Genomic DNA, 25,828 nt, shown 5'->3' on the forward strand with positions numbered 1-25,828 from the left:
CTGGCCATACAACTATATCGGGAATTCGTTTAAACATTCCTTCCCTTAGCACAAATATCTCATGTAGGCAGTGACCTGAAGTACAAAAAAAATATCAAGTTACAAGGATTTTTAAAAATCAAATATACTTCTAAAAGCGTAAAACTACACATTGGACTTGATCTTACCATGAGCTCTGAACACCCTATCTTCTGCATCCTGTGAATATGAAATTTTAGTGGCTCTAAGATCCTGAAGAAATTCTTCATTTACAATAGATGGGGGTACATCACTAGTATTTAAGAAAGCCTACAATAAAAGAAAAAATCATTACTACTGGGGATTCCCCTAAATCATGCTGGTCTTTCATGACAAACCCAACTACCCAGATTAGAGTTAGTGGTTGATAAACCCAACAAAATACACGTATTTATTTGAATTTAACCCAATTAAAATTTTCTTCATTATCATCCCTGGCCTCAATTTTAACTACACTACCTACCAGTCCCTTTTGATGCACTCAATTGCATTCTCTTCTGTAGACTGGACCCCTCACTGATCCCTCTAAATCTTACTTGTCAGATAAATTGTTCAGTATGTCGCTGTCAAAAGCCAATGATTTGTTCAGTACAATATTCCACAGTGCTTCACAAAAACCACATCAACATAGTCTTACTCCCTAGCACAGAGAGTAAGGAAAGATCACAAAGCAGCTAGCTGAAACAAGGTGAACTACAGGATTTAGCCCTTCACCGAAGATAAGACACCAAGAAAGATCTTTACAGACTAAGTGTCGTTCTACTCTGAAAAGTAACTAAAAACGGTAGTGGAGGTTCCATCTTCCATTTTTCAATGATTGCTGAGCAATTTTGCTGTGTTACAAGTAAAAAGTTACTTTCAAATAAACTGGGCTTTCCCCATTTTACACATAAGTATTAATAATTCTTCAAGCAATACTATAACTTCACTTACAGGTGTATCCTAAAAAGGAGCGATCTGATTAAAGGCTGAAATTTTGAGTATTCAAACTTTTCTGAGCTATGACTGGCTGAAATTTCTAATCTTGACACTCCACAATTCACTTCCATTCAACCTCCCCCACCTGCCCCCCAAAAAACGAGAAAGGAAGAAAATAGGAAAAAAGATTTTCCAATTTGAGGGATTTTTAAATATTAAAAAATTAAGGATTGCTTGAATTAAAAAAAATAAGGAAAAACTGTCAGTTTAAGACCCACATCTACGTTTTGCTTTAAGAACTTTCACAAAACCCAACAGAAAAGTTTCCACATGATTATTCCAAATTAAGTTAGTCTGCGTGTTAGTTTTTCCCCTGCTAGATTTGCAACCCAAATGCAGGTACATTCTTACACTTATTTTAAGCTCTTCAGGGAAGGGACCATCTTTTTGTTACATGTCTGTATGGTGCGTAGTATACTAGGGCCTTTATCTGGCTCCCCAGGGACTCCCATAATACAATAATTGTGCATGTGAACTAAAGAGAAACATTTAGTGGCTTCTTTGACTAGCCTATGTTCATTGTCCAAGTCACGAACAAAAGTAAATAAAACAGTGTAAATGGTAAAAAGTGAATTTGATTTAAAAAAACGATTTAAAAAAATTCAGCTTTGATAATTTTAAGTGTTATAACACCAAATGATTTTAAACAATGTTCCATGAACTGAACACAATTAAAATCTATTAAAGCTTGCTGCAACTTTCAAAAAAAAACAAAAAAAACAAACCCAACAGTTTAATATCTCAGTTACCCTAGCAAAACCAAAATCTTCAGTGCATAGAGAGGTTTCAGAGTAGCAGCCGTGTTAGTCTGTATGCGCAAAAATGAATAGAAGTACTTGTGACACCTTAGACTAAAATTTATTTGAGCATAAGCTTTCATGGGCATGCATCTGATGAAGTGGGCTGTAGCCCACGAAAGCTTATGCTCAAATAAATTGGTTAGTTTCTAAGGTGCCACAAGTACTCCTGTTCTTAATGCACAGAGACGTATTCAAGTATTATACAATCTACATGGGCAACTTATCAAGTAGGTTCAATAGACGCTGTCATTCTGCAGAAATTATTTAAAATGGTATGTAACATTAGTTTAACTATTATATTTTCTGTATTTTGCTTCTTATTGCACATAGTAAATAAAATATTTACTCCAAAATGAAAACTCTCTCATTTCTGGGCAGGCTCCTCCCTTTGGCAGTCTGTCTGAGACAATATATCACCATGCAAAAAGTAACCCCAATATTCCCTGTACAAGTAGCTAATCTTTTGATTAAAGTAGTGTGACATTACAGCAATTTGGACTTTTAGTAATTTTAAGTCACCCAGCTTTTGATATACTAGTCTAGTCTATAAGGAGGCACAACTTTTTAAAATAAATATACTGTATTAATACTAAGGCACTCAACCATATGCAAGGGCATACTGAGAGTAACAGCATGAGTCATGTCTAACAGATGAATGGTTATGTCATCATGAGTGCAATATGTTTGAAGGAACTGCCTCTTCAGCTACTTACTTACTCTAGAGGTAATTTTGTGCTCCAGACTTGCTCCTAAGGTTTTTTCCATCCATTCCTTCAAAACAGGTAACACCATACCACTCAACCTATACCTGGAACATAAAGTCTATATTACATGGGTTCTTCTTAATATTAAATGATATTATGTAAATCAGATAAACGTCTTATTTGTACTTATGCAGAACAAGGAAAGTTTATTAGATTCAAATTCATATCCAGGTCTGCAAAATTATGCATATTTAGTGTTAAATATAAAACAATTACATAGAAATGTTAAGATGTTTCTTAAAAACTGATTCAATTGTATCTAATGGAAATGTTGATATTTCCACCCATACAAATGTTTAATTTTTGAATCCTACTACTTTTTGGCACAAAATATCATTAAGGTCAATGAGTTCCATGGGGCAATTATGTAATGTGCAAATATGTATTCCTTTGACTAATTTAAAATTTATCTTCCATTTCTCTTGAATGTTCTCTTATTTTACATCATGGGAAGTAGCAAAAATAGGAGCACTCAATTACCTTCTGTATATCATTCCTTTTTTTTGCACTCTATTCTCCTCCCCCCAAATTGCTTGCTGTCCCACACTCTCATTCACTTTCACTGGACTGGGGCAGAGGGTTGGGAGGGGCTGAGGGCTCCGGGCGGCATTTACCTCAGGTGGCTCCCAAAAGTGGCCAGCATGTCCCTGTGGCCCCTAGGCAGAGATGCAGTTGGTTTCTCTGCACACTGCACCCCCGCCCCCAGAAGCAGGCACTGTCCTGGCAGCTCCCATTGGCCATGGTTCCTGACCAATGGGAGCTGCGGAGCCAGCATCAGAGCAGGGGCAGCATGTAGAGCCTCCTTGGCTGCTCCTGCACCTAGGGGCCACAGTGACATGCCAGTCACTTCCGGGAGCTGCGCGGAGCCAGAGCAGGGAGCCTGCCTTAGCGCCATTGTGCTGCCGACCAGACTTTTAATGGCCCAGTCAGTGGTGCTGACAGTCACCACGATCCCTTTTTGACCAGGCATTCCAGTCAAAAAATGGATGCCTGACAACCCTAATTGGGTACTTATATTGCCCCCCTCTCCTCCATTACAGAAGTATCTGGGCATCTCACAATCTAATGTATTTATCCTCACCACAACCCTGATCCAAGAAATATTTTATGATCACCAATGAAACTTCTACACATGAATAAAGGTTTCCCATAAAATACAAACTGGCATTTAACTAATCAGTAAAATGACATGCTTATTCTCTCATGAGATTCTTAGAATCGAAGAATACTCAGGAATTCTGCCTATTGACCAAACCCTAGATGAATGAGTATTATAATGGATACTCAAGAACAAGTAAAATCTTCAGCAGGATGTCTACTTGAAATTATGAGGAAGATTAATTTTGCTTACATTGTCCTCTAAAAGAGGATTTTAAGCTTTTAATAAGGCATGCAGTGAATTAATCCTAGTGAAGGTTTATTTTACTATCCACACTAGTAAAGTAGTATTTTATAACTCAGTAAAGTTGCTAAAAATGCAGATAGCAACATTTTAAACCTATTCTATAGGACATGCCAAAGAAGCAATCATCTTTGAGATAGACTGATTTAAAACACTACACAAATACAGATGCTAAAAAATAAGATGCTTAAAACAAGAAACTTCATAATATTAGCTACATAGTGATGCCAGAGATTTCACTTACCTTTTTCCTGTGAATTCTGCTTGTCCCTTCTTATTAAATATAAATTTGGAGTCATTATATCCCCATCCATTCCACTTCAGAATTTCTTGCCTGAAAGGGAAAAGATTTTAACACTAGTAGATTGTTGACTTCCATTGTTTTGGCTTTTGCAACAATTTAATATGAACTTTACTGTCTCTACACTAGTTTAGAATGTAAAGTGTCAAATGCATATCATAAAAGATATAATTCTGCACACCTAGAAATATATTTAGCTTCCCAAATGTTATACCTTCCATATAAAAGAAAAAATATGGAAAGTTGGTATATGAAAGAATGTGAACAAAAACAAGCTTGCAGCAGACAGGTCTTTCATGCATGCAGTATATGGTGCCAGCAATCCAGAAAAAGGTATGTAAAATTTGTAAGATTTTCTGTGTTAAATTTAAGATTAATTGTTAAATTTAGCATCAGTATTTGGATCTGTGACCTTTACTTTGGAAAATTAAGATTTTCACCAAAGAAAGTGAAAAACCAATGCTTGTTTAATCATTAGTCCCAAATAAAAATAACTATATTAAACTGGAGTTAAGTTTAACAGCACATACAATAATTTAAGAGTAAAGTGGGATGACAACCTTCTTCTAATGCTGTAGCCCAAATCACTACAAAGAAAGGAAATTCAAAATAAAAAGTTAAATTTAAAGACAATCATATTGGCTCAGGCATGGAAATTCACAGTTAAGGTGCCCAAAGAACCTGAATTCTGCCTTATAGTAGTGACACTATGTAGTGGAAGAGTAATTGGGAAGGGGAGAAGAGGAAAAAAACCTCATGTTTCCTCTAAAATGGAACTACAAATCTATAATACCTCAATTGTAACTGAAGGGTGTCCCCACAGGGCAAAATTTCTTTTGATGCCTTAATGATACATTAACGTATTAAAAATGAAACATTACACAACAATGCCTCAGAATTCTATCTAGTGATACTACATATCTTCAACTAATAACCTTAATTATTTTTCAATTTTAATTTTAAAGGGCAAATTTACTGAAATGCTCTGGCTACTCCGCACCATTCAGCTGGTACTAGCTCACGTGTGCATCATGCACTAACAGCCATCTGCCAGGCCAAACCTGTACAGTGCACCACACTAAGACAATGTCCCTGTACGATATGTTGTAGCCTAGTGAACAAAGACCTGCAAGCCCAAAGACCAAGAGTGCAAGTTTCCTCCCTTTGCTATCTCTTGTTAATATGTACGTACACCTGACAGGTCCTAAAAGTTTGTAGCTAAGGCCTGGTCTACACCAGGAGAAGCAGGAGGGAGAAAAATCTATCAAAGTTATGCAACTTCAGCTATGTGAATAACGTTGCTGAAGTCGACATACTTAGCTCTACTTACCATGGTGTCTTCACTGTGGTAAGCTGATGGCTGACGCTCTCCCGTTGACTGTGCCTGTGCCTCTCGCCCTGGTGGAGTACCAGAGGCAACGGGAGAGTACTCGGCGGTCAATTTATCGCATCTAGTCTAGACGGGATAAATCGACCCCCGCTGGATCGATCGCTGCCTCTCGATCCAGTGGGTAATGTAGACAAGCTCTAAATAACAGTGGCTGTATGAGGTCAAATCAGGGATTAGAATCCAGGTTTCTGGAAAGGCAGGCTCAAGTCTCATTCACTGAGCCATGCTGCCTTTTGAGAAACAAGCCTCTCTTTTGAAAGTCACATGCCAAATGAAATCAGGCACGACACCAGTGTAGTGATTAGAGCAGGATAGGAATTTTCCAGTTAAATTATTTTTGGCAGAAAATCCAATCACCCAAAACCAAAAGTTTTCATGAGACTCTCTCAGTTTCACAACTGTCACCAAGAAGGTTTCTCAGATTCAGGATGGAGTTTCTGGCCAAAGCCAGAAAGGAACCCACTGACTGCATGCAGGGCAAAAGATAACCACTATGCTAATGAGATGGACTAGGGATGCAGAAGACTTGATTCTGTTCAAGGTTCAGACTGCAGATTTGTGTTATGTTGGGTAGATTGCTTAAAATGCAGTTTTGAGGTAGCTCCAACCTCTTGGAAGATTAGGCGGATGGATAGTCTTACAGCTAATGAATGGCCTGTATCTCAGCCACTGGTAATATAGCTGACTGTGCGACCTCCCAGGTTACTTAATTGTTTAAAAAAATGTCTCCGTCTCCCCAGTTGCAGGGTATTTGGCCTCTACAAGGGCCTAACCAATCTATTTCGGTTAGCAAAGAACTTGGGCCAATTCTGGCTGATTTGGTGCTGAGAAGCTTTGAGACTTAGGAAAAAGGAGGCGGGTAGAAAATCAACATCCAATCACACCTTGCTGGAAGGGGAAAAGGGAGCCAGAAAGAAGAGATGTTTGGGGAAGTAGTAGGCCTTGGGCCAGTGTTATGCTTGCTGTAAAATATTTATAGATTGTACCTGAACTTCTTGTTATGGCAAGAGCAGGAAGAAAGGAAGCTCACCATCTCATGTCACCCACCCTGATTGAGGATTTCCTGTGGCCCACGCATTATTCAGACCAAGGTGAGCTAAGCACAGGAAAACTTACTGCATGCCACAGGCACAGAGAGTGGAGGAGCTGATCCAGAAGAAACTCATTGCATACTCTTCAGTTTCTGGGGATCCCTCATTCTGTATTACCATATCTTGCAAGCCCCTGCCCCGGCCCTGCATACAATTTCCCCACCCAGATGTGGCCCTCGGCCCAAAAAGCTTGCCCACCCCTGTCAGGAGACAGAACTGATGTGCTGGGAGGCTACAAAAGCCCAGGGACCAGTTTTTAGAATGCAGTTGTGATCCTCCTCAGCAGCAGGAAAGTGGGAGCCTGCAATCCCAGCCTCCTGCCCCCTCCCTCCCTGTTGGAAACTCCCCAAGATCGTACTTGGTGCTTGATGGGAGAAGCAGAGAGCTCTGCATGCCACAGACTGAGCTGAGAACAGAGCACATGAAAATTCTGCATACTACAGGCATGACTTCCCGAGCTGGCCCTCAACTTGGTTCCTTTGCTACCTCAAGCTTCTCAAACAAGAGAAGCTCGGAGGCAAAACCTTTAAGGAGAAGTTAAGACTGTAGGCTTTCAGAATTGCCCTTTGCTTCTTCCAGAAGATGAAAATTTAATTTCTGGTACTGAAAACTGGAAAACTAGGATAGAGAGAGTTGACATTTCCCAGCCATCAAATCTACACTAACTCTGCCCTCCTTTCCCCTCCCATGTGGATGGCAATAGAAATTGGGACTATGACAATATTTTACCTTTCCCTAACCAAATCTTCCATGTTCTCTATGCCCACCAAAACTCCAGTTCAGCACTTCTATTAATACAGACCTTCAGATCCTCACTGGCCTCTCTATACAGCACCACTGATCTATTTACTACTGGTTGCCAGAGACTGAGGAGCATATGGTACTGTGATCTACCTGAAGGACTTTTTAGGCAGGAATCAAAGGGGATAGCATCTCCTTAAAAGTCTGAATTTCCTGATTTACCAAAGTTTAACTTTTGATCACCCATCGCCACTGTTATTTAGAGCTTGTCTACATTACCCACTGGATCGAGAGGCAGCGATCGATCCAGCGGGGGTCGATTTATCCCATCTAGACTAGATGCGATAAATTGACCGCCGCGTACTCTCCCGTTGCCTCTGGTACTCCACCAGGGCGAGAGGCACAGGCACAGTCAACGGGTTAAAAGGTTTTTGGATACAAATATGAAAAGCAGATCTTGAGCCTCTTTAAGAGGAAAAAAATCTCAATGCAGCCTTAACTTGATCTGCAGCTACTGTCCTCATAATACCCAGGTACTGTAGTACAAGTTATATATAGGTAGGATGATCAGATGTCCTGTTTTTAACGGGACAGTCCTGTATTTAAGGCCTCCAGCAGGTGTCCCAACTTTCTTTAAAATGGGCAAATTGTCCCATATTTTCTGCTTTCCCTCCCCCCCCATTAGTACCAGCAGGTCCTGCTGCTGGCTAGATCCCTGCTCGCCAACTGGCCACCCACCCGCAGTGAGTGGGTGATCCAGTGACAGACAATTCGGGAGGGGGGTGGTTCAAGACTGGTGGTGGGGCAAAGCTGCAGCATGCAAGGCCAGCCGCTCCCCGCCATTCCATCTCCATGCCAGCTCGGGGGGGGGGGGCCACGCAATTTCCAGCTTGTTCCCACCCCAAAGGTCAGGCTCCACAGCAACCCCCGGGCAGGGGCTTATACACCCTCTCCATCCGTCCCCTCCTCCACAGCTCTGGGTCCTGCTCCCAGGGAGTGCAGAGCTGCTGTGCCCCTAGGCACCCTCTCACTGAGCCATCTCACTGGCCAGGCTCTTGGCCCCTGAAGACCCTGCAGGCAGGTTCCCTGGGCCATGGTGCATACTGAGTCCTTAGGGATTACCCCTTCCTGCCCACACTGTAGCTGGGGGACAGGAGGTGGATGGGTTATGTCAGTGGCCAGCAGCAGCCTGGAGGTTTTAGCTGCCTTTCAACATGGTGTGGGCAGGAAGGGATGAGCTCTGCAAAGACATAGGCCAGGTCATCCCTTTCCCCATTTCTCCTCCCCTGCGGCTGGGAACAGTTCCCATCCTTTCCCTCCTGCACAGTGCCAAAAGGGTGCTGCCAGCCATGTTGTGGTGTGAATCCTGTGTATTTTTTTAAAAAGCATTCTGCTCTTCAGTGCAGACGAAATTCTGAGTACAAGAGATAGCTTGCTCTTGGAGATGTATAAGGATATTCCTGAAGAGAAAACATCTGGAAAGAAAACAAGTTACTATGGCAACACTAACAGGAACTAGAGTTGTGAAAACAGGATGGTAAATAGGGTCTTAAGTAATTTTAAATATTTTACTTTCATTGACATAATAAAATTCAAGTTTTTGAAAGCTATATTCTGCAGTCAGATGCCAAACTTATTCCGAGACTTAGGGATGCTTATGAAAAAAAAATCCTGAGGAATTAAGAGCATTTGCTTGGCCCTTCTGCGTCTTCCCCCACAAACAAAAGCCTTTTCTTCCCCTCCCATCTATGTTCAAGGGGAGAGGGCTTGGGCTCTCCCCTGCCCATTATGCCCTTGATCCCCACCTCCAAACTGGGAGATGGAGAAGACTGGCCCTAGGAAAGGTGTCATCCTATGTCACCTTGGGCCCTTAATTACCTTGGCCAGTCTGAGGCCTGGACATCCTTCCCAGGATGATCCTCCTCTTCTCCCACCTATGCTGCATTCTCCCCGCCTTCCTCCATCACCACAGGTGCCTCCTCCTCCTCCACCACCGAATTCCCAGTGAAAGTCTAGCAGAGTCAAGCCACGGCAATTGTTAGTGGGGTTTGGAGTGCTGCTGGATTCACTGCCCAAGTCACAGGCTGCATGTTGTGCTCTAAATATAACATGCAGCCTATGGCTTGGGCACTGACTCCAGCAGCACTGCCCAACCCATTCAAAATTGCTGTGGCTTACCTCCTAACAGGCCCTCACTGAGTAGTCTGGCATATACCATAGAAGCGATGAAGAATGCCCTCATATCTGTGCCATTATTTGCTGTATTCATTGGACCCAAGTGGTGGCCAAGACAGACTGCGTGTGCTTGCATGCACACACAAAATTAGTAGATTTAAACCTGAATTAGTAATTTTGTAATTGCATGTAAAAATCACAATTACAGAAAATTAGGGAGAGTTGGCATCTCTGTTGGAACTGGCATTTCTTTCAAAGTCAAAGACTGTATTTTTTTATCTTGCTGAACAATCAGAAAAACAAACGTAGGTTTTCTTCTCTCCCCATGGAGCTACTTGCTATCAAATGATGGCAGCCATTCGGATTATAGCACAGAATGCAGTAGAGTCCCCAAGAAATGTTATAAAAGAAAATGGTGTCTAAAAACTGCAAGACATGCCCACAAGGTGGCATTATTCCGCCATCACAGTAAAAACAACTTCATAGCCCTTTATTAAAAAATGTGAGCTTTTCTTAGGAGGGTGCCATGTATATTTTTACAATAAAACAGAAGTGATGTATGCTTCTGGTTCATTTGCTTGGTACAAGTAAGTTAAAAAAAAGATAATCCACAAATAAAATGGACATCAAAATGTATTGATCAGTTATCAAGGTGAAGTATACTTTTATTGGTAGAGTAACAAGATTATTTCTAGGTGTAGTTACACTGCATCAGTCTGGAGTTACCAACAGGTTTTAGGTCTTAAAATCTTGCTCAGGTACTAGAGTAATGGGCAGCAGTATAAAACCTTAAGAAACCAAACCTCCACAGCTTCATGGAGAACAGATTTACCAATTTTCAATCACCAAGCTGCATATCAATAGAAGAATGCCAGTGTTAAGTCATCTGACTTTCTTCATTATAAATGTATTAATTTAAGCAAGTGTATTACAACATCAATAAGGTCTTCAAAGTAGATTGTATCCTGAAGAGACACTGCACACAACTAAAGCGAAAACAGTCCTCTCAAAATCATAAACAAGTAATGTATTGATTATTAAACTCTCATTAACAAGTATACTTTCAAAGGGATTCTTTGCATATCAGCAAAATTTACTTAATTTCCCATATTTTAAGCATTTAAGATTTTCTAACACCTAACTAGTCCTCAAAATGTTAGCATTTACACCCAAAAATTAGAAAACCCCAGAATGAACACAGATTAAATGCATCTTTATAATACAATTAGAGACTCATGAGATTTTTTTTAAATACAATTTTTCATTTTATTTTTCAATAATTTGGGGGTATTGCATTTTATCTGACCCCAGAGAGGAGGGGCAGATTCTTCCCCCCCCAGAGTAGTTGGGTGGCAGGGCAAGCGTGGCCTGCACTCACCCAGCAGTGGAGGGACAGGAGTGATCACTCAGGACACTGACCTGGCACACAAGGTCTGCACTCTAAGAGCATATAAGCAACTGGAGAGTTTGGGGAGCTGGGACCAGTCTAGGTAGTTGTGCCACTGGGTCTCAGCTCTTAAAAAGGGGTGTTCGAAAGAAAACCTAGAGAGTCTCTCTAGAGACCGAGAGAGAGAGAGAGACTGGACTTTGCTCAGACTCAGGAAGTTTAAGAGCACATGAGTCCAGCATGTGGGACCCTGATACAGCAGACTGATGAATATCTAGGAGGAGCAGCTCAGTCAGGGCTGTTACAATATCCTTTCCAGAACAAAAACGAAGCCATATTACTTGTTAACACTCTGTATATCATACAGTCATCAGATATGGATGCAAAAGGTGTTTATACAAACTTTACTGCTCTCTTTAAGGGTGAACTAGCATACATTACACATGTGCAAATAGAAGCCAGTAAAAAAAAATCAACTCGTGAACAGCAAAAATATACATCATTCTAAATCCAGGTTACAGTCAAAACACCTAGAAAACCAGTTATTTCAGAACCCAAGGAACAGCCCTTAAAATATCCTGACATGTCACTAGTGAAAATATTTGTCTTACCTCAAAAAATACCAGTGCACTTGGGGAAGAAGTCAACTATGAAACTCTTGATTGGCTACCCTTATTCTGCAGAGCTCAGCTCCACAGTCAAAATAAGGAAATCTCCCTACCTTCACGTGGCAGAGTTTCTGCAGAACTTACAACACAAGGGTATAGCTGAGCTCCTGTAGTGCTTCTAAGCACCACACTACCATAGCAGTTGCTAGCCACTGTTTTCAACTCAGTTAAGGGGAGTACATATCAATTTGTCAGTGGTTGCCTAACATGGACATTATGTGCACCACACTCAAATGTATCAAGAATTTCTAATAAGAACTACAACATTGTCAAGGAAAAGACAGTTTAATACAGTGATTACAAGGACTAGGCCACAATGCATCATTCTGGTAACGTGAGTAAAGAACATAAGAATTTTGATGAATCATAAAAAAAGTATTGAACAATTGTGTGTAGCAAGATTTAAGCAGATTTTGACACAAGCAGTAAATCAATAGAGACACACAACCTGAATATTTCTGCCCCTAGACACCAGCAACGTCAGAGCCTAGACCTCAAAACTTGACCTGGGCACAGGACTAGAATGCATATTCAGACTCTCTTAACACTCACTTCCTGGTCAAGAGCATTGGGAAGACAACTCAAGACAAGAGTCCCCATTTGAAACATGCATCTGCTGCCGAGGCCTCTGAGGAAGTGAGCCAGCTTCTGGAAGAAGAGGAGATTGAGGCTGGTGATGAATCAACACGCATTTGGAATTTGAGGAAGAACAGCCACCCTAGGAATCTTTAACAGGACTGATTTGTTAAAGCCTCATTTGTAGAAGGAAGAGTGTTGTACGGAGGACAGAGAGTAATGTTTGCGTGTGTATGGTTTCTCTCCTCTTTCCCTTCCTTCTGCAGGTCCTTTGCCTGCTGCAACCAGACTTTAAAGAAAAAAATTACCTCCAAAGCCAGTTATGTCGAATACTGGACCCATCTGATGTATGTATGCAGCCTGTAAGCATATATTCAGATTCTGCGGCATAAATATTCATTGTAAAAAATTACTAGCCCTTACACTCTGTTAAGGGACATTGTGACACTCTCAAAATGACACCTCGTACCCACATATTCACTGCTGTTGTAGGATTATGATACGTTCTGTACAAAGTATGCCTTTGAGGTATTATTTGAGAAGTCATGATCTGTTGACTTTTACTATCCTGTTGAATTATATGTATTACCGTTGTATTTGAAGATAAGCTGCTTGTTACTGAAATATGCTGAAATTCTGGGAGACACCCACAGCTAGCCTTTCAGTGACAAAAGAGCAACTAACACCTCCAAAACAGATTTACATCAGTAATAGCCAGCCATGTGTTGATGGCTCATTAAGGAGAATCCACTCTCCTAGTGCCTCCTCCCCACCAGAAGACTCCTGACAGAGCATATACAAAATGGGGGCTGTCTAAACCCCATGAAAGAGCAAGGATCTTTCCAGCACCTAGGAGTATAAAATGGGGGAGGGTAATGACATCACTACTTCGCCTCTCTCCTCCTCTGTCTCTACACCTAGATGAAAGATCATTTTGAAGACAAGGGGAAGCCTCCTTGAACTGGGAAGAAGGGATGGTCCTAATTAGATTTTCTAGTTAGTATGAACTGAATTCTGCATGCAAAATCTTGCTTAGCCTGCTAAAGTTTAGGATTTCGAATGCGTTTACTTTTTATTTCTTATGTAACCAACTCTGACCTTTATGCCTACAACTTATCACTTAAAAATTAACTAATAAGTTATTTCTGTAATGTTTTATCTTTACCAGTGAGTTTGTCTAAAGTGCTTGGAGAATTCGCTCAGATTAAAAAGGTTGGGGCATGTCCACTACCCCTGCTTCCCTGGCTTATTAAGAGGTACACTGACCACCTCAACAGCACTAAGTTTCATTTACTGGCTCTGAAAGTGCAGAATGACTGTTGAATGTGCTTTTGGCAGACTGGCATGTTTACTCACTAGATTGAATCTCAGTGAGAAAAAATATCCCAATGGTTACCGCTACCTGTTGTGTCCTGCATAATATCTGTGAGGCAAAGGGGGAAAAGCTGCCACTGGCAGGGGGAAGAGGGGAGCAGAGGTGGAGCAGCTGTCTGCTGATTTTGAACAGCCAGACACAACAGGTACTACAAGAGCCCATCATGGATGTATGTGGTTAAGGGAGGCTTTGAAAAAAACACTAACAATCATCCACAGTTGAACTGAGCAGTGCATGTTGAATGTTTTAATATAGCACAGGGTGTCTTCCTGAACTTATCAATTATGCTGCACTTGCATTAACAAGTATTGTTTGCTTTGACTACCGCTATGCATTCTCCAGTAGTTGTTGTGAACTAATAAAGATGATTTGTTCCTCCAGAAATAGAACTTTATTGGCGGGGGAGGGGGAAAAACAGTGCAGAAAAATCATCATGATGCAAATTTTTCACATTACTTAACAGGGGTAAAGCTTTAAAATTAGAAAGGAAATAAACACTTATGCTCATTTGAGTACACAAATAGAGTTCATTGTGACTACACATATACCAACCATGGTTCTCACAGGTCAATGTGTGAAAAGCCGTAGTTTTCCTTGCTATCCCCTGGCATGGAGTGGCAGAGGTAATGAAGCATCCCATGATGCTACACATGGTATGTTGGGGGTGTCGGAAGAAGCAACCATGTAATTCTCCAAGACAGCGAAGGTTGAAGAGTCTGGGGTTCTGGACCTGTAGGTCAACCAGAGTCTGCAGCATTTGGATTTTCTGCTTGAGAAGACCTATTATATCCTGGTTTATTTCCTTCTCTTGTATGGCTGAGATTCTTGGGCCTTTTTCCTCTGTGCTCTGTCTTTCACCATGCTGTCAGCCATATAGGCTCTCCAAGCCCTTTGTTCATGGTCCAATCCAGCACTCACTTGCAGGATCTCACAGAATATGTCCACCCTAGTCCTCATCTTCCTCATCAGGGTCAGGCATTCTACAGGCATGGAGACAACATCCTTAAGGCTGGCATGACAGAAGGTGCTGACAAAAAACAGATGCATCATTGGACTTACAGTCACAGGGGAAAAGGAAAAATTTCCAAAACTCCCTTCCCTTATTCCTATAGACACTTCATAAAAAAGGCTTATTGACATTTCAACTTCAGAACTTCAGCACACCACCACTCTCCAGCCTGTCATGGTGAGTAAAGCCCACCATGAGCAAGCAGGGGAACAATTTTCTGTTGCACCAGGCTTTAAACTTTCAATCCCTATTTGCTGCTACTGGCATCCTGAAGCTGCCCCCCATATAGCCTGTTTATTACATGTGCCAACCAAACTCACTGGAAAGTGGCATGGGAAAGTGTCCCACCGTGGAGGAGGTAGTAAGACAGCCATCCCTAACAGCATTTGGGAGAGGATTGCAGAGTATCTCAATGAAAGTTTCATCAAGATCTCAGGAGGAGAATAGGGACATGTCTATGCACATGAAGCCCTCAGCATCCCCCAACACTTCTAACAGTGAATGAAAAGGAGATGCCAACTCTGCCTCTGTTTGTTGTACTTCTACCTCTCCCCATACGATTAAAAAAATGAAAAAAGATAATTATGTCTTGTTAACTTGGGATGGGATGGGTTCCATCTTTAAATTTAAAAACGAAGCAAAAATGCATGCACACACTTACCCAAAGTCCCTTCCCTTTCATCAGGCTCATCTGCGCTTGCCTGGCAGGACAGGCGAGTCTCAAATAGGTCCTGGCTTGTTGAGTCCCTTGATGCCTCTTCCCTCCCCTCTCCTTGCTGTTCATGGCAGGGGTCTTGGTCTCATGCTCCTCCAAGGTATCAAAACTGGTCTGCAGGGTCCTGGTGCGGTCTCTGCCAAGTAGAGCATTCAGTTTCTTGCAGAAACAGCAGGAAGGAGGTTCAGTACCAGATCTATTGTTGTACCCCTGGCCTTGTAGTATCCCTGGAGAAGGTCATTCGCCTCCATGCGGCACTATTGCTGATGCCTATCATACCACTCTGCCTGCATCCTCCATGCAATTTGCTCTTAGATGTCCATGCTTCTGTGGCTTGTTCGTAGCTGTGCTTGCAGCCTCTTCTCCCCACAAACTCAGGAAATCAAATGCAGCTCTGCCTGGAGTAGGCAGGAAGTATGTAGTACCTCTGTATGTGGAGCCTGGGCAGTTGTACACAAGGGTGAACTAGTTGGTGTGCTTGCCAAGTGGGCAATCAAGAAAAGGCATTTTGAAAAACATGTGGGAGGGTTTTAAGGGTGGGGTGGCTTCTGGTCTCTGTGACCCCAGGCCACAGAGTTTAAAATTGTGACCAGAGCAGGCACTGTCACCAGGAATGGGGTATTGTGGGACAGCTGCTAGAGGACTTATGGTCGACACCAGTCATCCAGTGTCTCCACTCTGAGTCTGCAGATATGTCACTGCACCAGTTAACCTTCAAAATGTGACTCCAGTGTAAACTTGGCAACTACAAGGGATAATGAATCGTTTTTAATTAAATGTTAGATTCTGAAATACAAGATGGGAAGTTCCGGCTTGCTGAATATTGGCCTATCACAAGCTGGCCCAATTCAATCCCTGCCCTTTTCTGCCTGAGAATTCCAGCATTTCTCTTGACTAAATGCAACTGACTATATCCTGGGGGCAGGGAGGGAAGAAATCAGTCTGCAGAACTTCCGAATTCTGTACTTTATCAGATTGCAAACTCCATTTTGGATGTGGACTTTACCTTCTCTGTTGTCCAGTTAGCTCCATGCTGGACTGAAATTTTAAAATCTGGTGGTAAAGGACCAATAGGAGGGTCATTGACTTAAGCGCTCTCCGACTGAGGGCTGGTCTACACTATCGGGGGGGGGGGGGTCAATCTAAGTTACCCCACTTCAGCTATGTGTAAGTTCTTTGAAGGACTGTAACTTATTATATGTTTCTACATCTAACACAAAGGGCCCCGATCTAATTGGCCTCTAAATGCTACTGTAATAAAAACATGAAATTACTACTAATTCTGTATGTCTGGCCAAAGAGACTGTCACACTCATCTCCCAAAAAAGACTCGAGAGTCACCTGAATTCTTGCCAGAAGTCCATTTTCCCCTGCTCTCAAATCACAGAGTGGCTCACCTTTAGTGTAAGACTGGGCAGGGCTCCATTTAATATAAACCCTAAAATTGGCTAAAAACAATTGCTGTTAAGAGAATTTTTTCCTCCCCTACTTGCCTAACCCCAGGAACAGCTCAGTAATAGAAACTGGGTCTCCTCAGATACCCCATCTTGCATCTCTCAGTATTGAACAGCACACACCTAAGAATCAAAATATATATTCTGCATATACAATAGTACCACATACTCTTTACAGCAAAAGGGTGTGAAATCCAGGGTTATAAAGCATAATTTACTTCTATGATTGGTTCATTTTCTTAAGGTGGTAAGTCACACCAACTTGCATCACACTGTAGTAATTACAATACATAGAAAAACGAAAGTGAAAATTAGGATTTGTTGTAGGTAATTGAAAGATTTTCTCCTCCCTTTCTACTCTACCTAACAATACTGTCATTTTTACTCTATTTTAAAACATATCATCAAACAAGAAAGTTTTTAAGCAAAATACTGGCAAAAAAACTAGGCTGAATTTTGTTCCTTGTTCATGGTACCAGTTTATTATTTGTGACTTCCAGTTCATTATTCAAAGAACAATTAAAAGAATCAATGCACGATTTTTTAGAAGTTTCCCCATAATGTATTTGATTAATAATGTATTTCATATTTTTTTCAAATAAGGAATGGGCTTTGACAGCTGTAAGTGACAAAATACTTTTTTTGGTCAGATGTCCCTAAGACTATTAAACTTTTCTGAAGTAGCTGAGACAAGTCCCAGAATTTTATTCTTGAGCAGGGTGCTGCCATAAGTCAGGCCCCACAAACCACTCTTATTTTGTAAATGACACTTGAATAGGCAAATAGGTTTAGCCTGACTATGAGTGACAAAATACTCCTCAGGTTACCCCAACTGACCCATCCCTGGGACAGTTAGCTTGTTCTGAAGTAATGACTTGTCATTTCCTGACCTGAAACTCTTTGGGAAAAGATGTGGCCCATATCACCAACCTTTGTCCCCTCAAAAAACACACACATACTATTTAACACAGCAAGAGTGACAAAAGAGTTTCAGAAGGTGAAGCTGTGGATCTTGTACTTCGAGCTAGAAGGATTTGGTGACAGCAATGTTTGACCTGTCTTGTTTGTGAGAAGATGTGACTGGGCTGTGGGCCCATGAACAGGTCAGGTGACACAGGTCTGTTTGTGCATTAGTCAGGACCAGGTGGCTGGGACCCTTGGGTCTTTGCACAGAATCAGTATTTGAATGTGAGTCATTAGTTCCTCCTTGATAACAAGGGAGTAGAGTTGAACAGCACTTCGTATTATTACCCTTTTTGACCAAACCTAAATCAGTCAAAAACTCAGGACCTTGCAGGTTGTCCCAGCTAGGAAAACATGGTAATAGATTCAAATGTTTCTTTGATGCAATCCTGTTTTATCTACTGTCACACACTTAATAGCTTGTGAGTTACTGGTAACTCAACCATGGGATCTTGAAAGCGTGTATTACTGTGTTAAAGTCAAGATGAAGTGCTGGTGGGGATCTGTTACAGATGACTAAATCAAACCAGAAAACCAAATACGTTACTCCTTAATTAACTGCCTATAATGTGTGGAAAGAAAATGCTGGTATGGAGTTTTCCATTTGGGACACGTACACTGGAGGTCTCACGCAGCCAGTTATAAATCATTAGCTTCTAAAAGTTGTAGATGGTGTGTGCAATAATACTTGTTATAAAACTATCATGAGGTAACTATTTTGTACCTCTATGATGGATAAAAATGCATAAAGCATCGGACTGGACAACTACGGTTGTTCAGTGACCATGACGTGATTACTTTGAATATGGGTAAAGAGAAGACTGTTCCAACCAATAGTATATACACTTGGTGCTTCAAAGGGCTATTTCCCAAAGTTGAAGAAAATTATGAGTTGAACAGATTGGGGAAAAAAATATACAGAAAAAGCAACATACGGAAAATAGGGGAAATAGACAGCAGTCAACAAATTAGAAGTTATGAAGTGTAGAAATTCATAAGGGAATCTAAAGATATGGAAAAATCCATGACTAGCAGGGCTAAGGACAATCAGATGTAGTTTGGATCTATTAGAAACAAAAGAAATCCTAGCAAGAATATAAACACATTGGTAAATTAAGATGGTAAAAGCATTAATGATGCAGGAAAGCAAGAGTGTTCAAATAATATCTGTTCTGTATCTGGAAAAAAGGATGTATTTGTCAAGCTGTCAGGAGTGTCTCACGACCCTGAGTGCCAACCTCAGGGCAAACTGTCGAGAAACAGGACATGAAACCCAAACTGGTTAGGTGTTCTACAATTAAATTTCACCAAGTAACACGTGTGAACTCCTAAAGCACTATAACAGCCTTAAACTGGAGTTACAAACTGTACCCTTGGGCACTCTAGTCTATCTTGCCACCCAGGTAAGCCTGCCTTTGTGAGAGACGGTCCTTTACACCGGAGTTCAGTCTCTCTCTAGAGATCGCCCCTCCTCAATAGGCTATAAAAACCTGTGCCACAACAACTGTTTTTCTTCATATAAAAGCCAGGGCCAGCACTAGGGGGTAGCAAGCATGGCAACTACCTGTGGGCCCAAGAAGCACCCAAGCCCCCTGCTGGTGCTTGGTGAGGGAGGGTTGGTGGGACTGGCAAGGACTTCCTAGTGGTTCTGAATCCCTGCAGCTCCTAGACAGCAGAGGCAGGGGCTCCACTGCTTCCACCACAAGCCACAGCTCCTATTGTCCAGGAACCACAGCCAGTGGGAGCTGTGGGGGCAAGGCCTGCGGGTACGGGCAGCACAGAGACCCCCATCCCTCCACCACCTAGAAGCTGCAGGGGGGCCATGCCAGTGGGAGCCAGGGAGCACCCCACACACACACACTCTCCAAACTCCTGCCCCTAAGCCCCCTCTCACATGCCCAAACTGCTGCTGCTGGCCCTGTGGCCACCCAGCTCAGGCAGCCTGAGCCAACACCAGCTGCTGCAAAAGTCACAGTGGTTACAGAAACCGTGACTTCTGTGGCAGACTCGCAGCCTTACTTATAACTAACAAGTATGTTAGCAATACTAACACAGGTGAGCCAAACTGGTTTCCAGCTAAGCATTTGTCAATGTTCAGTGAGGGCCACGGGCCTTGGCATGGACTGGCACTTGGTCTGCCAGCACCACAGTATTCATATCGCATTAGGATGACAAAGTATTTCAGAACCTATTAGCAGACCCAGATAAAACTTGCACCAAGATTTCTGGCCTATGAATGTTAATTTGACACAAGCACAAATAGATATCAACTAGTCATCCACAAGTGTAGGCTTGAAGTTAGATGAAGGTTTCTAACCATCAGGAGAGTGAATTTCTGGAATAATCTTCCTATGGGAGCAGTGGAGGCAAAAAAACTTAACTTGTATCAAGCTCAGTCTTGAAACATTTATGGAGGAGGTAGTATGATGAGGTGGGCCTCTTACCATTGTAGGCAACCTGCAACTGATAATGGCAAAAATCCCCAATGGGCAGAGATGGGGCACTAGATGGGAATGGCTTTGAGTTACTACATAGAATTCTTTTACAGGGGCCTGGCTGGTGGATCTTGTCAACACATTTAGGGTTCAACTGATCACCATATTTGGAGTCAGAAAGGAATTTTCCCACAAGTCAGATTGGCATAGACCCTGGGGAGTTTGCCTTCCTCTGCAGCATGAGACATGGGTCACTTTCTCATTTAAAAGAGAGTAAATGGTGAATTCTCTGTCACTTGAAGTCTTTAAATCATGGTTTGAGGACTTCAACAACTCAGCCAGAAGCTACAGGTCTATTACAAGAAGGGGTGGGCGAGGCAATGCGCAGGAAGTCAGATTAGGTGATCATGATGGTCCCTTCTAGCCTTGAAGTCTACAAAGGTCTTATACACAAGTCTTTAGGAATGCTTAAATGTAGGCAACACCAATGATCAGCACCAACAGCGACAATTGCTCAATTAAAATATCATAAACAGCAACTTAATTTACAATTTCAGAGTCAAAGTAAACAAGTGCAATGGATTATGTCAACTATGCAAATGTAGTGACTAAGGCTACCGTTTTGGTGCAGAGGTCAAAGTAATTACGAATTTGAATAAAGTCCGTGACCACCACACTGGCAGCTCCTTTCCCCTCCAGGTGTTGCAGCAGAACTCAGGTTTGGCGCATCCAGCTCTGCATAGATAGAGGGACAGAGGGCCAAGTTTGATTGGCATTGCAACCCAGTGGAGTAGGTCATAACACCAATCAAATCCAGTCCTCTGCCTCCATCTACGGAAGAGCAGACTTACCAATCCTGACTGGTGTTGCTGTCACAGGAACCAAGTCAGAACACCCAGAGCAAGGAGCCAGCTCCAGCCCCAAAAGATAAGAGCCCATGCTATGGAAAGAGCTCAATACACAACTCCCTCCCTCACATGCACACAGCCCTCCCCATGGCACATCCTTATTTTCCCCACATCTCTTCCATGACATTTATTGAAATTTTCCATGAAAAAGGTTGTACCTTTAATGGTGATCCAGGCCTCTTACTACATATCCACTTAAGTTTCATCACAGAAAAATTCAAAAGTTTGATTCTCAACTACTGTATCTCCAGCAATTTCTGTGCATGGTGGAAAGTTGCAAGACGACCAGCTGTATTTTGACTGTTACACCAAAGTACTGAATTGCACACTTTCATATATCATTCACTGACCATTCAGAAACAAATGGCTTCACCCAATACTACTAGTATGACTTTTATAACAATTTAGTCACATGATGGTGAAGTTTTTGGAAAAAGGTAATCTTACACTATTTTTTTAAGTTGTTCTTGAAATAAAGAACTCAAAACCACACAAAGAACCAACTTCAGCCTCGTGGCAAAAAAAGAGTCAAAAGCAAAACTATTCAGAAGCCCACGGTTTAGTGTCCAGTATATGCAAACAAGTTTCTTCTTTAGTATCTACATCAGGTAGAAACTTCAAATAACTCAGAACTGGACAGTGGAAAACCCATAGGAAGAAACAAAACTGACTCTTGTACACACTACCACTTATGTCCATATAACTTATGTCACACAAGGATGGGACTAAGCCACCTCCCTGAGCTACACAAGTTACACTGACCTACGCATTGGCGTGGACAGCGCTATGACAGCGGAAGAGGTGGTTTCATTACACTGACGGGAAACCTCTCTCCAGTCAGCACAGTGTCTTCAGCAGACAACCTGTGGAACTCTTTGCCAGAGGATATTGTGAAGGCCAAGACTATAATAGTGATAGTGTCCCTAGCCTCCATTTGCCAGAAGCTGGGAATGGGAGACAGAATGGATCACTTGATCATTACCTGTTCTGTTCATTCCCTCTGGGGCACCTGGCATTGGCCACTGTCAGAAGACAGGATACTGGGCCAGGCAGACCTTTGGTCTGACCCTGTAGGCCATTCTTATGTTATTATATGAGGCATCAGTGCAGCTTTGCCACTGTAGCATTTCTAGTGTAGACTAATCCTAGGTTTTTCCACACACATTGCACTTTCCACCAGATTTAAATGTTTTACCAGCATTCATCAAGGATCTGCTCCTTTGCCAATTTAATACACGCACACAGATTCTTCATTGAATAACTACCTAAGTATTCCACTTACAAGCTCAACATAGATAAGAGAGAAAATTAGGCCCTTTGATTTCCTGCAGCCTATGGCCCCCGCAGGCAGGCAGGAAAACCCCTTAGGGTTCCTTCAGTCCAAGCTTCCTCCCGAATGATGGGGCACCTCTCGCCCCTGCCCGACGCCCCCTCCGGGCCAGGGTCACCCTAATTAACTCCTTCACCAATTCAAGTGAACACAAATACCTCCGCGTTTACCCGCTGCCCCTCGCATACAGCCTTCATCTCCAGAAGGGCGACAAACAGGGATACCCAGTACACCCCACCACCCCTCTACAGGGGGTTCCTCAATGCCTAGGGCCGGGGCAACAGTAACTGCCACAGCGGCCCCCCGACATGGGCGCCGCTCCCCGGGAGCGCCACCAACACGCCAGCCCTCACCTGCCTGCCAAGAGGCGCCCTTCCCCAGCTCCCTGTGGGCCGCGCCCCACTCACCGTTTCTTAGGGATGGCGGACGCGAACGGCCGCTCAGCTGCGCCCCCCGCCCCGCACTGGCTCGGGGAGAGAAGCCGCTCAGGCTCGGGCGCCCGGCTCGCCGGCGAGCGCTGCAGGTGACCAGAGAGGATGCGCAGCCTCCGCTGGGCAGCTAGCTGGGACCCCGGGCTGCCTCCCGCCGCTGCCTCGGCTGCCGCCGCCATCGCACTTCCGCGTTGCGCCGCAGGGTGAGAGGTCACACGCGGGGGTCGGGGGGAAAGCGCTGCGAGCGCTTATATGCACTCCCGGCATGCACCGCTTTCCCAGCCCACCCAGCAGCGGAGACAAGGCCCCGCCCTTCGCACCTGTGCGGCTGCAGGGCGACGCCCCTCGCATCCCGTCCCCATCCAGGGCGGCGGTCTCTGGCTGCCGCGCCCCCCCTTTCGTGTGGAGCCCCGGCCCAGCAGGAGAGCTGAGCCTCCGCCCGGCAAAGGAAACCTGCTCATCAAATCCCTCCATCCCTGCGCCACGGCGCTCAGCCTCCTGGGTCTGAACCCTTCGCCCTGTCAGCAGAGGCTGCACCCCTCTCGGTCCAGCCCGCTCTCACCCTGTTCACAAACTGGGGGATGGGTGGTGGTTGTCCAGCAGCCCTAGCGTCTGCACTCCTGTGAGGAGAGGATAACTTAAGCTGTCACCTTGGCAAAGCACTGGTACAGGTCTGCCCTTGGGGTTCGGAAGATGGGTTTGAAACCATGAGCTGACTGTAGCCTACGTCCATAGGGGCTGGAACTGGGGTGCAACTTGAAGTGGTTTCCATCATATACAGGATTTATGGTTTGTTTCAGTGGCTCTCAGCAACCCTCACTATACAAATTGTTCTAGCACCCCTGCCTACAGGCTCGAAAACTAGGGTGACCAGACAGCAAATGTGAAAAATCGAGATGGTGGTGTCAGGGACTCTACCCCAGACGGCAAAGTTCGTTGTCTGACCGCGAGAGAGACAGGCAACACCAGCAAGGTTCGATCAAAAGCTCTTTATTGACAAGTGCACGCATCAATAGAGAGCAGCTCGTTTCCCGAGAGAACCAGCCCCCTCTTTACATCTTAGTATAAGCCTATATAGACAGTTCCGTCGCGTCATAAATTATTCACTGGAGCAACCCACCCCCTTCTTCTAACAACTAGAAACTAGACACCTTTAGTATACATGCATGCCTAAAGTTAGAAATGTAGGGGAGTTAAAAACAAACAAAGAACAAAACCAGGGAGTGAAAACAAGGAGGCTGGGAAACTAGGGCTCTTATCAGTTCTTCGAAGGAGCTGCCCGAACACAGCACATCTGGTACTATGCCAGGAATGCAGCTTCTCTCTTATTTTACTTTTTCCCAGCGCTTGTGAGACATGCTGCTGCTTCTCAGTGTTTTCCACTCAGGGATTACCCACAAACCTCTGTTAGCCTGACTTTGGTCAGGTTGGCATACCTGGTTTTGTCTGCTATATCTTTATTCAGGCCTAACAGTGGGTATGCGGGGGGATAGGAACCTATATAAGAAAAAAAAAACAAAAATAAGGATGGTCCCTATAAAATTGGGCCATCTGGTCACCCTATCGAAAACTGAAAGGTAAATCAAAAGCCCTGAAATGGATTATGGTTTTCCAATCTCAGATTTTATGAAGCAATCTCATGAATTAGGGAGCCTGACTCCAGAGTTTGAACACTGCCATCCTACCATTCTGAACACCACTGCCAGGGATTAGAGCAGGGGTGAGCAAACTTTTTGACCCAAAGGCCATCTGGGTATGGAAAGTGTATGGCAGGACATGAATGCTCATGAAATTGGAGTTGGGGTCAGGAGGGCTTTGGCTGGGGGTGCGAGCTCTGGGGTGGGGCCAGAAATGAGTTCAAGTTGCTAGAGGGGGCTCGAGGCTGGGGCAGGAGGTTTGGGGATGGGGGGGTGAGGGCTCTGGGGTGGGGCTGGGAATGAGGGGTTTGGGGTGCAGGAGGGTGCTCCAGGCTGGGATTGGTGGGTGGCAGGGGGATCAGGGCTGGGGCAAGGTGTTGGAGCATGGGAGGGGCCTTGGGGTGCAGGCTCCAGGTGGTGCTTACCTCACGCAGCTCCTGGAAGCAGTGGCATGCCTCTCTCTGGCTCCTACATGGAGGCGCGGCCAGGTGTCTCTGTGTGCTGCCTTGTCCGCAGGTGCCACCCCTGCAGCTCTCATTGGCCACAGTTCCTGGCCACTGGGAGCTGCAAGGGCAGCGCTTGGGGCGGGGGCAGCGCACAGAGCCCGCTGGCTGTCCCTAAAGATAAGAGCCAGAGGAGGGACATGCTGCTGCTTCCAGGAGCTGTGCAGAGCTGCGGCATGTATATGCATTGCAGCCCCCAACCCCACTCTCCGGCTGGAGCGCAGGAGCGGGACAAGCCTCAGACCCTGCTCCCCAGCTGGAGCTCAAGGACCAGATTAAATTGGCTGGTGGGCCGGATGTGGCCAGCGGGCATAGTTTGCCCATCACTGAATTAGAACTTCCTAAACCATCTCAGCACCACCTGGTGTTTTTATTCCTTGTCTCATTCTTCCTTACATTCAGTGCAGGCACCTGGGTTCCTCCTGCTGAATACATTCAGGTACCTGCAACATAATCCACAATTTAGTGGACTTTAGAGGATTGAGAGAAATTCTGTATAAATTATTGCTTTCTTAGCTGTTCCTAAACATAGCAATACATGTATATAACTCTATTTTCTTGTTTGGCCCTGGCCTTGCCGATTCCTAATTAATTCTAATCTGTATAGTTATAATAGTCTGAATACATAATAATGACTACTACTAGTATTTTAACATCAATTAGTGCGACTTATTTTTACACAATAATAGTTCCTTGTAGAAGAGAAGAAGTTACCCAGTACCAATATATTCAAAACAACTAGCTTCTGAACCTAGCCTAGTTTCAGGGCTTTGAGGC

At 43.7% G+C, this 25,828-nt stretch overlaps 1 protein-coding gene across 4 annotated transcripts in view; it reads right to left on the reverse strand.

Annotated features, from left to right (window-relative positions):
• AGPS (alkylglycerone phosphate synthase) overlaps positions 1 to 25,828 on the reverse strand; it is a 199,176-nt gene that overhangs the window by 132,308 nt on the left and 41,040 nt on the right. Inside the window, exons 1-5 of one of the 4 annotated variants that reach the window (XM_050969018.1) lie at positions 22,888 to 23,130; positions 4,207 to 4,296; positions 2,514 to 2,604; positions 168 to 288; positions 1 to 75 (exon numbers count right to left, since the gene is read on the reverse strand). In XM_050969018.1, the coding sequence (XP_050824975.1) occupies positions 1 to 75; positions 168 to 288; positions 2,514 to 2,604; positions 4,207 to 4,296; positions 22,888 to 23,090 (580 nt within the window). In that variant the 5' untranslated portion in view covers positions 23,091 to 23,130. Of the gene's footprint in view, positions 76 to 167; positions 289 to 2,513; positions 2,605 to 4,206; positions 4,297 to 22,887; positions 23,132 to 25,828 lie in introns of those variants that run through there. The other 3 variants (XM_050969016.1, XM_050969019.1, XM_050969017.1) reach the window with 3 other exon arrangements.

Source organism: Gopherus flavomarginatus, chromosome 10 (assembly GCF_025201925.1).
Source record: "Gopherus flavomarginatus isolate rGopFla2 chromosome 10, rGopFla2.mat.asm, whole genome shotgun sequence".
In the NCBI taxonomy this organism is placed as follows: domain Eukaryota; kingdom Metazoa; phylum Chordata; order Testudines; family Testudinidae; genus Gopherus; species Gopherus flavomarginatus.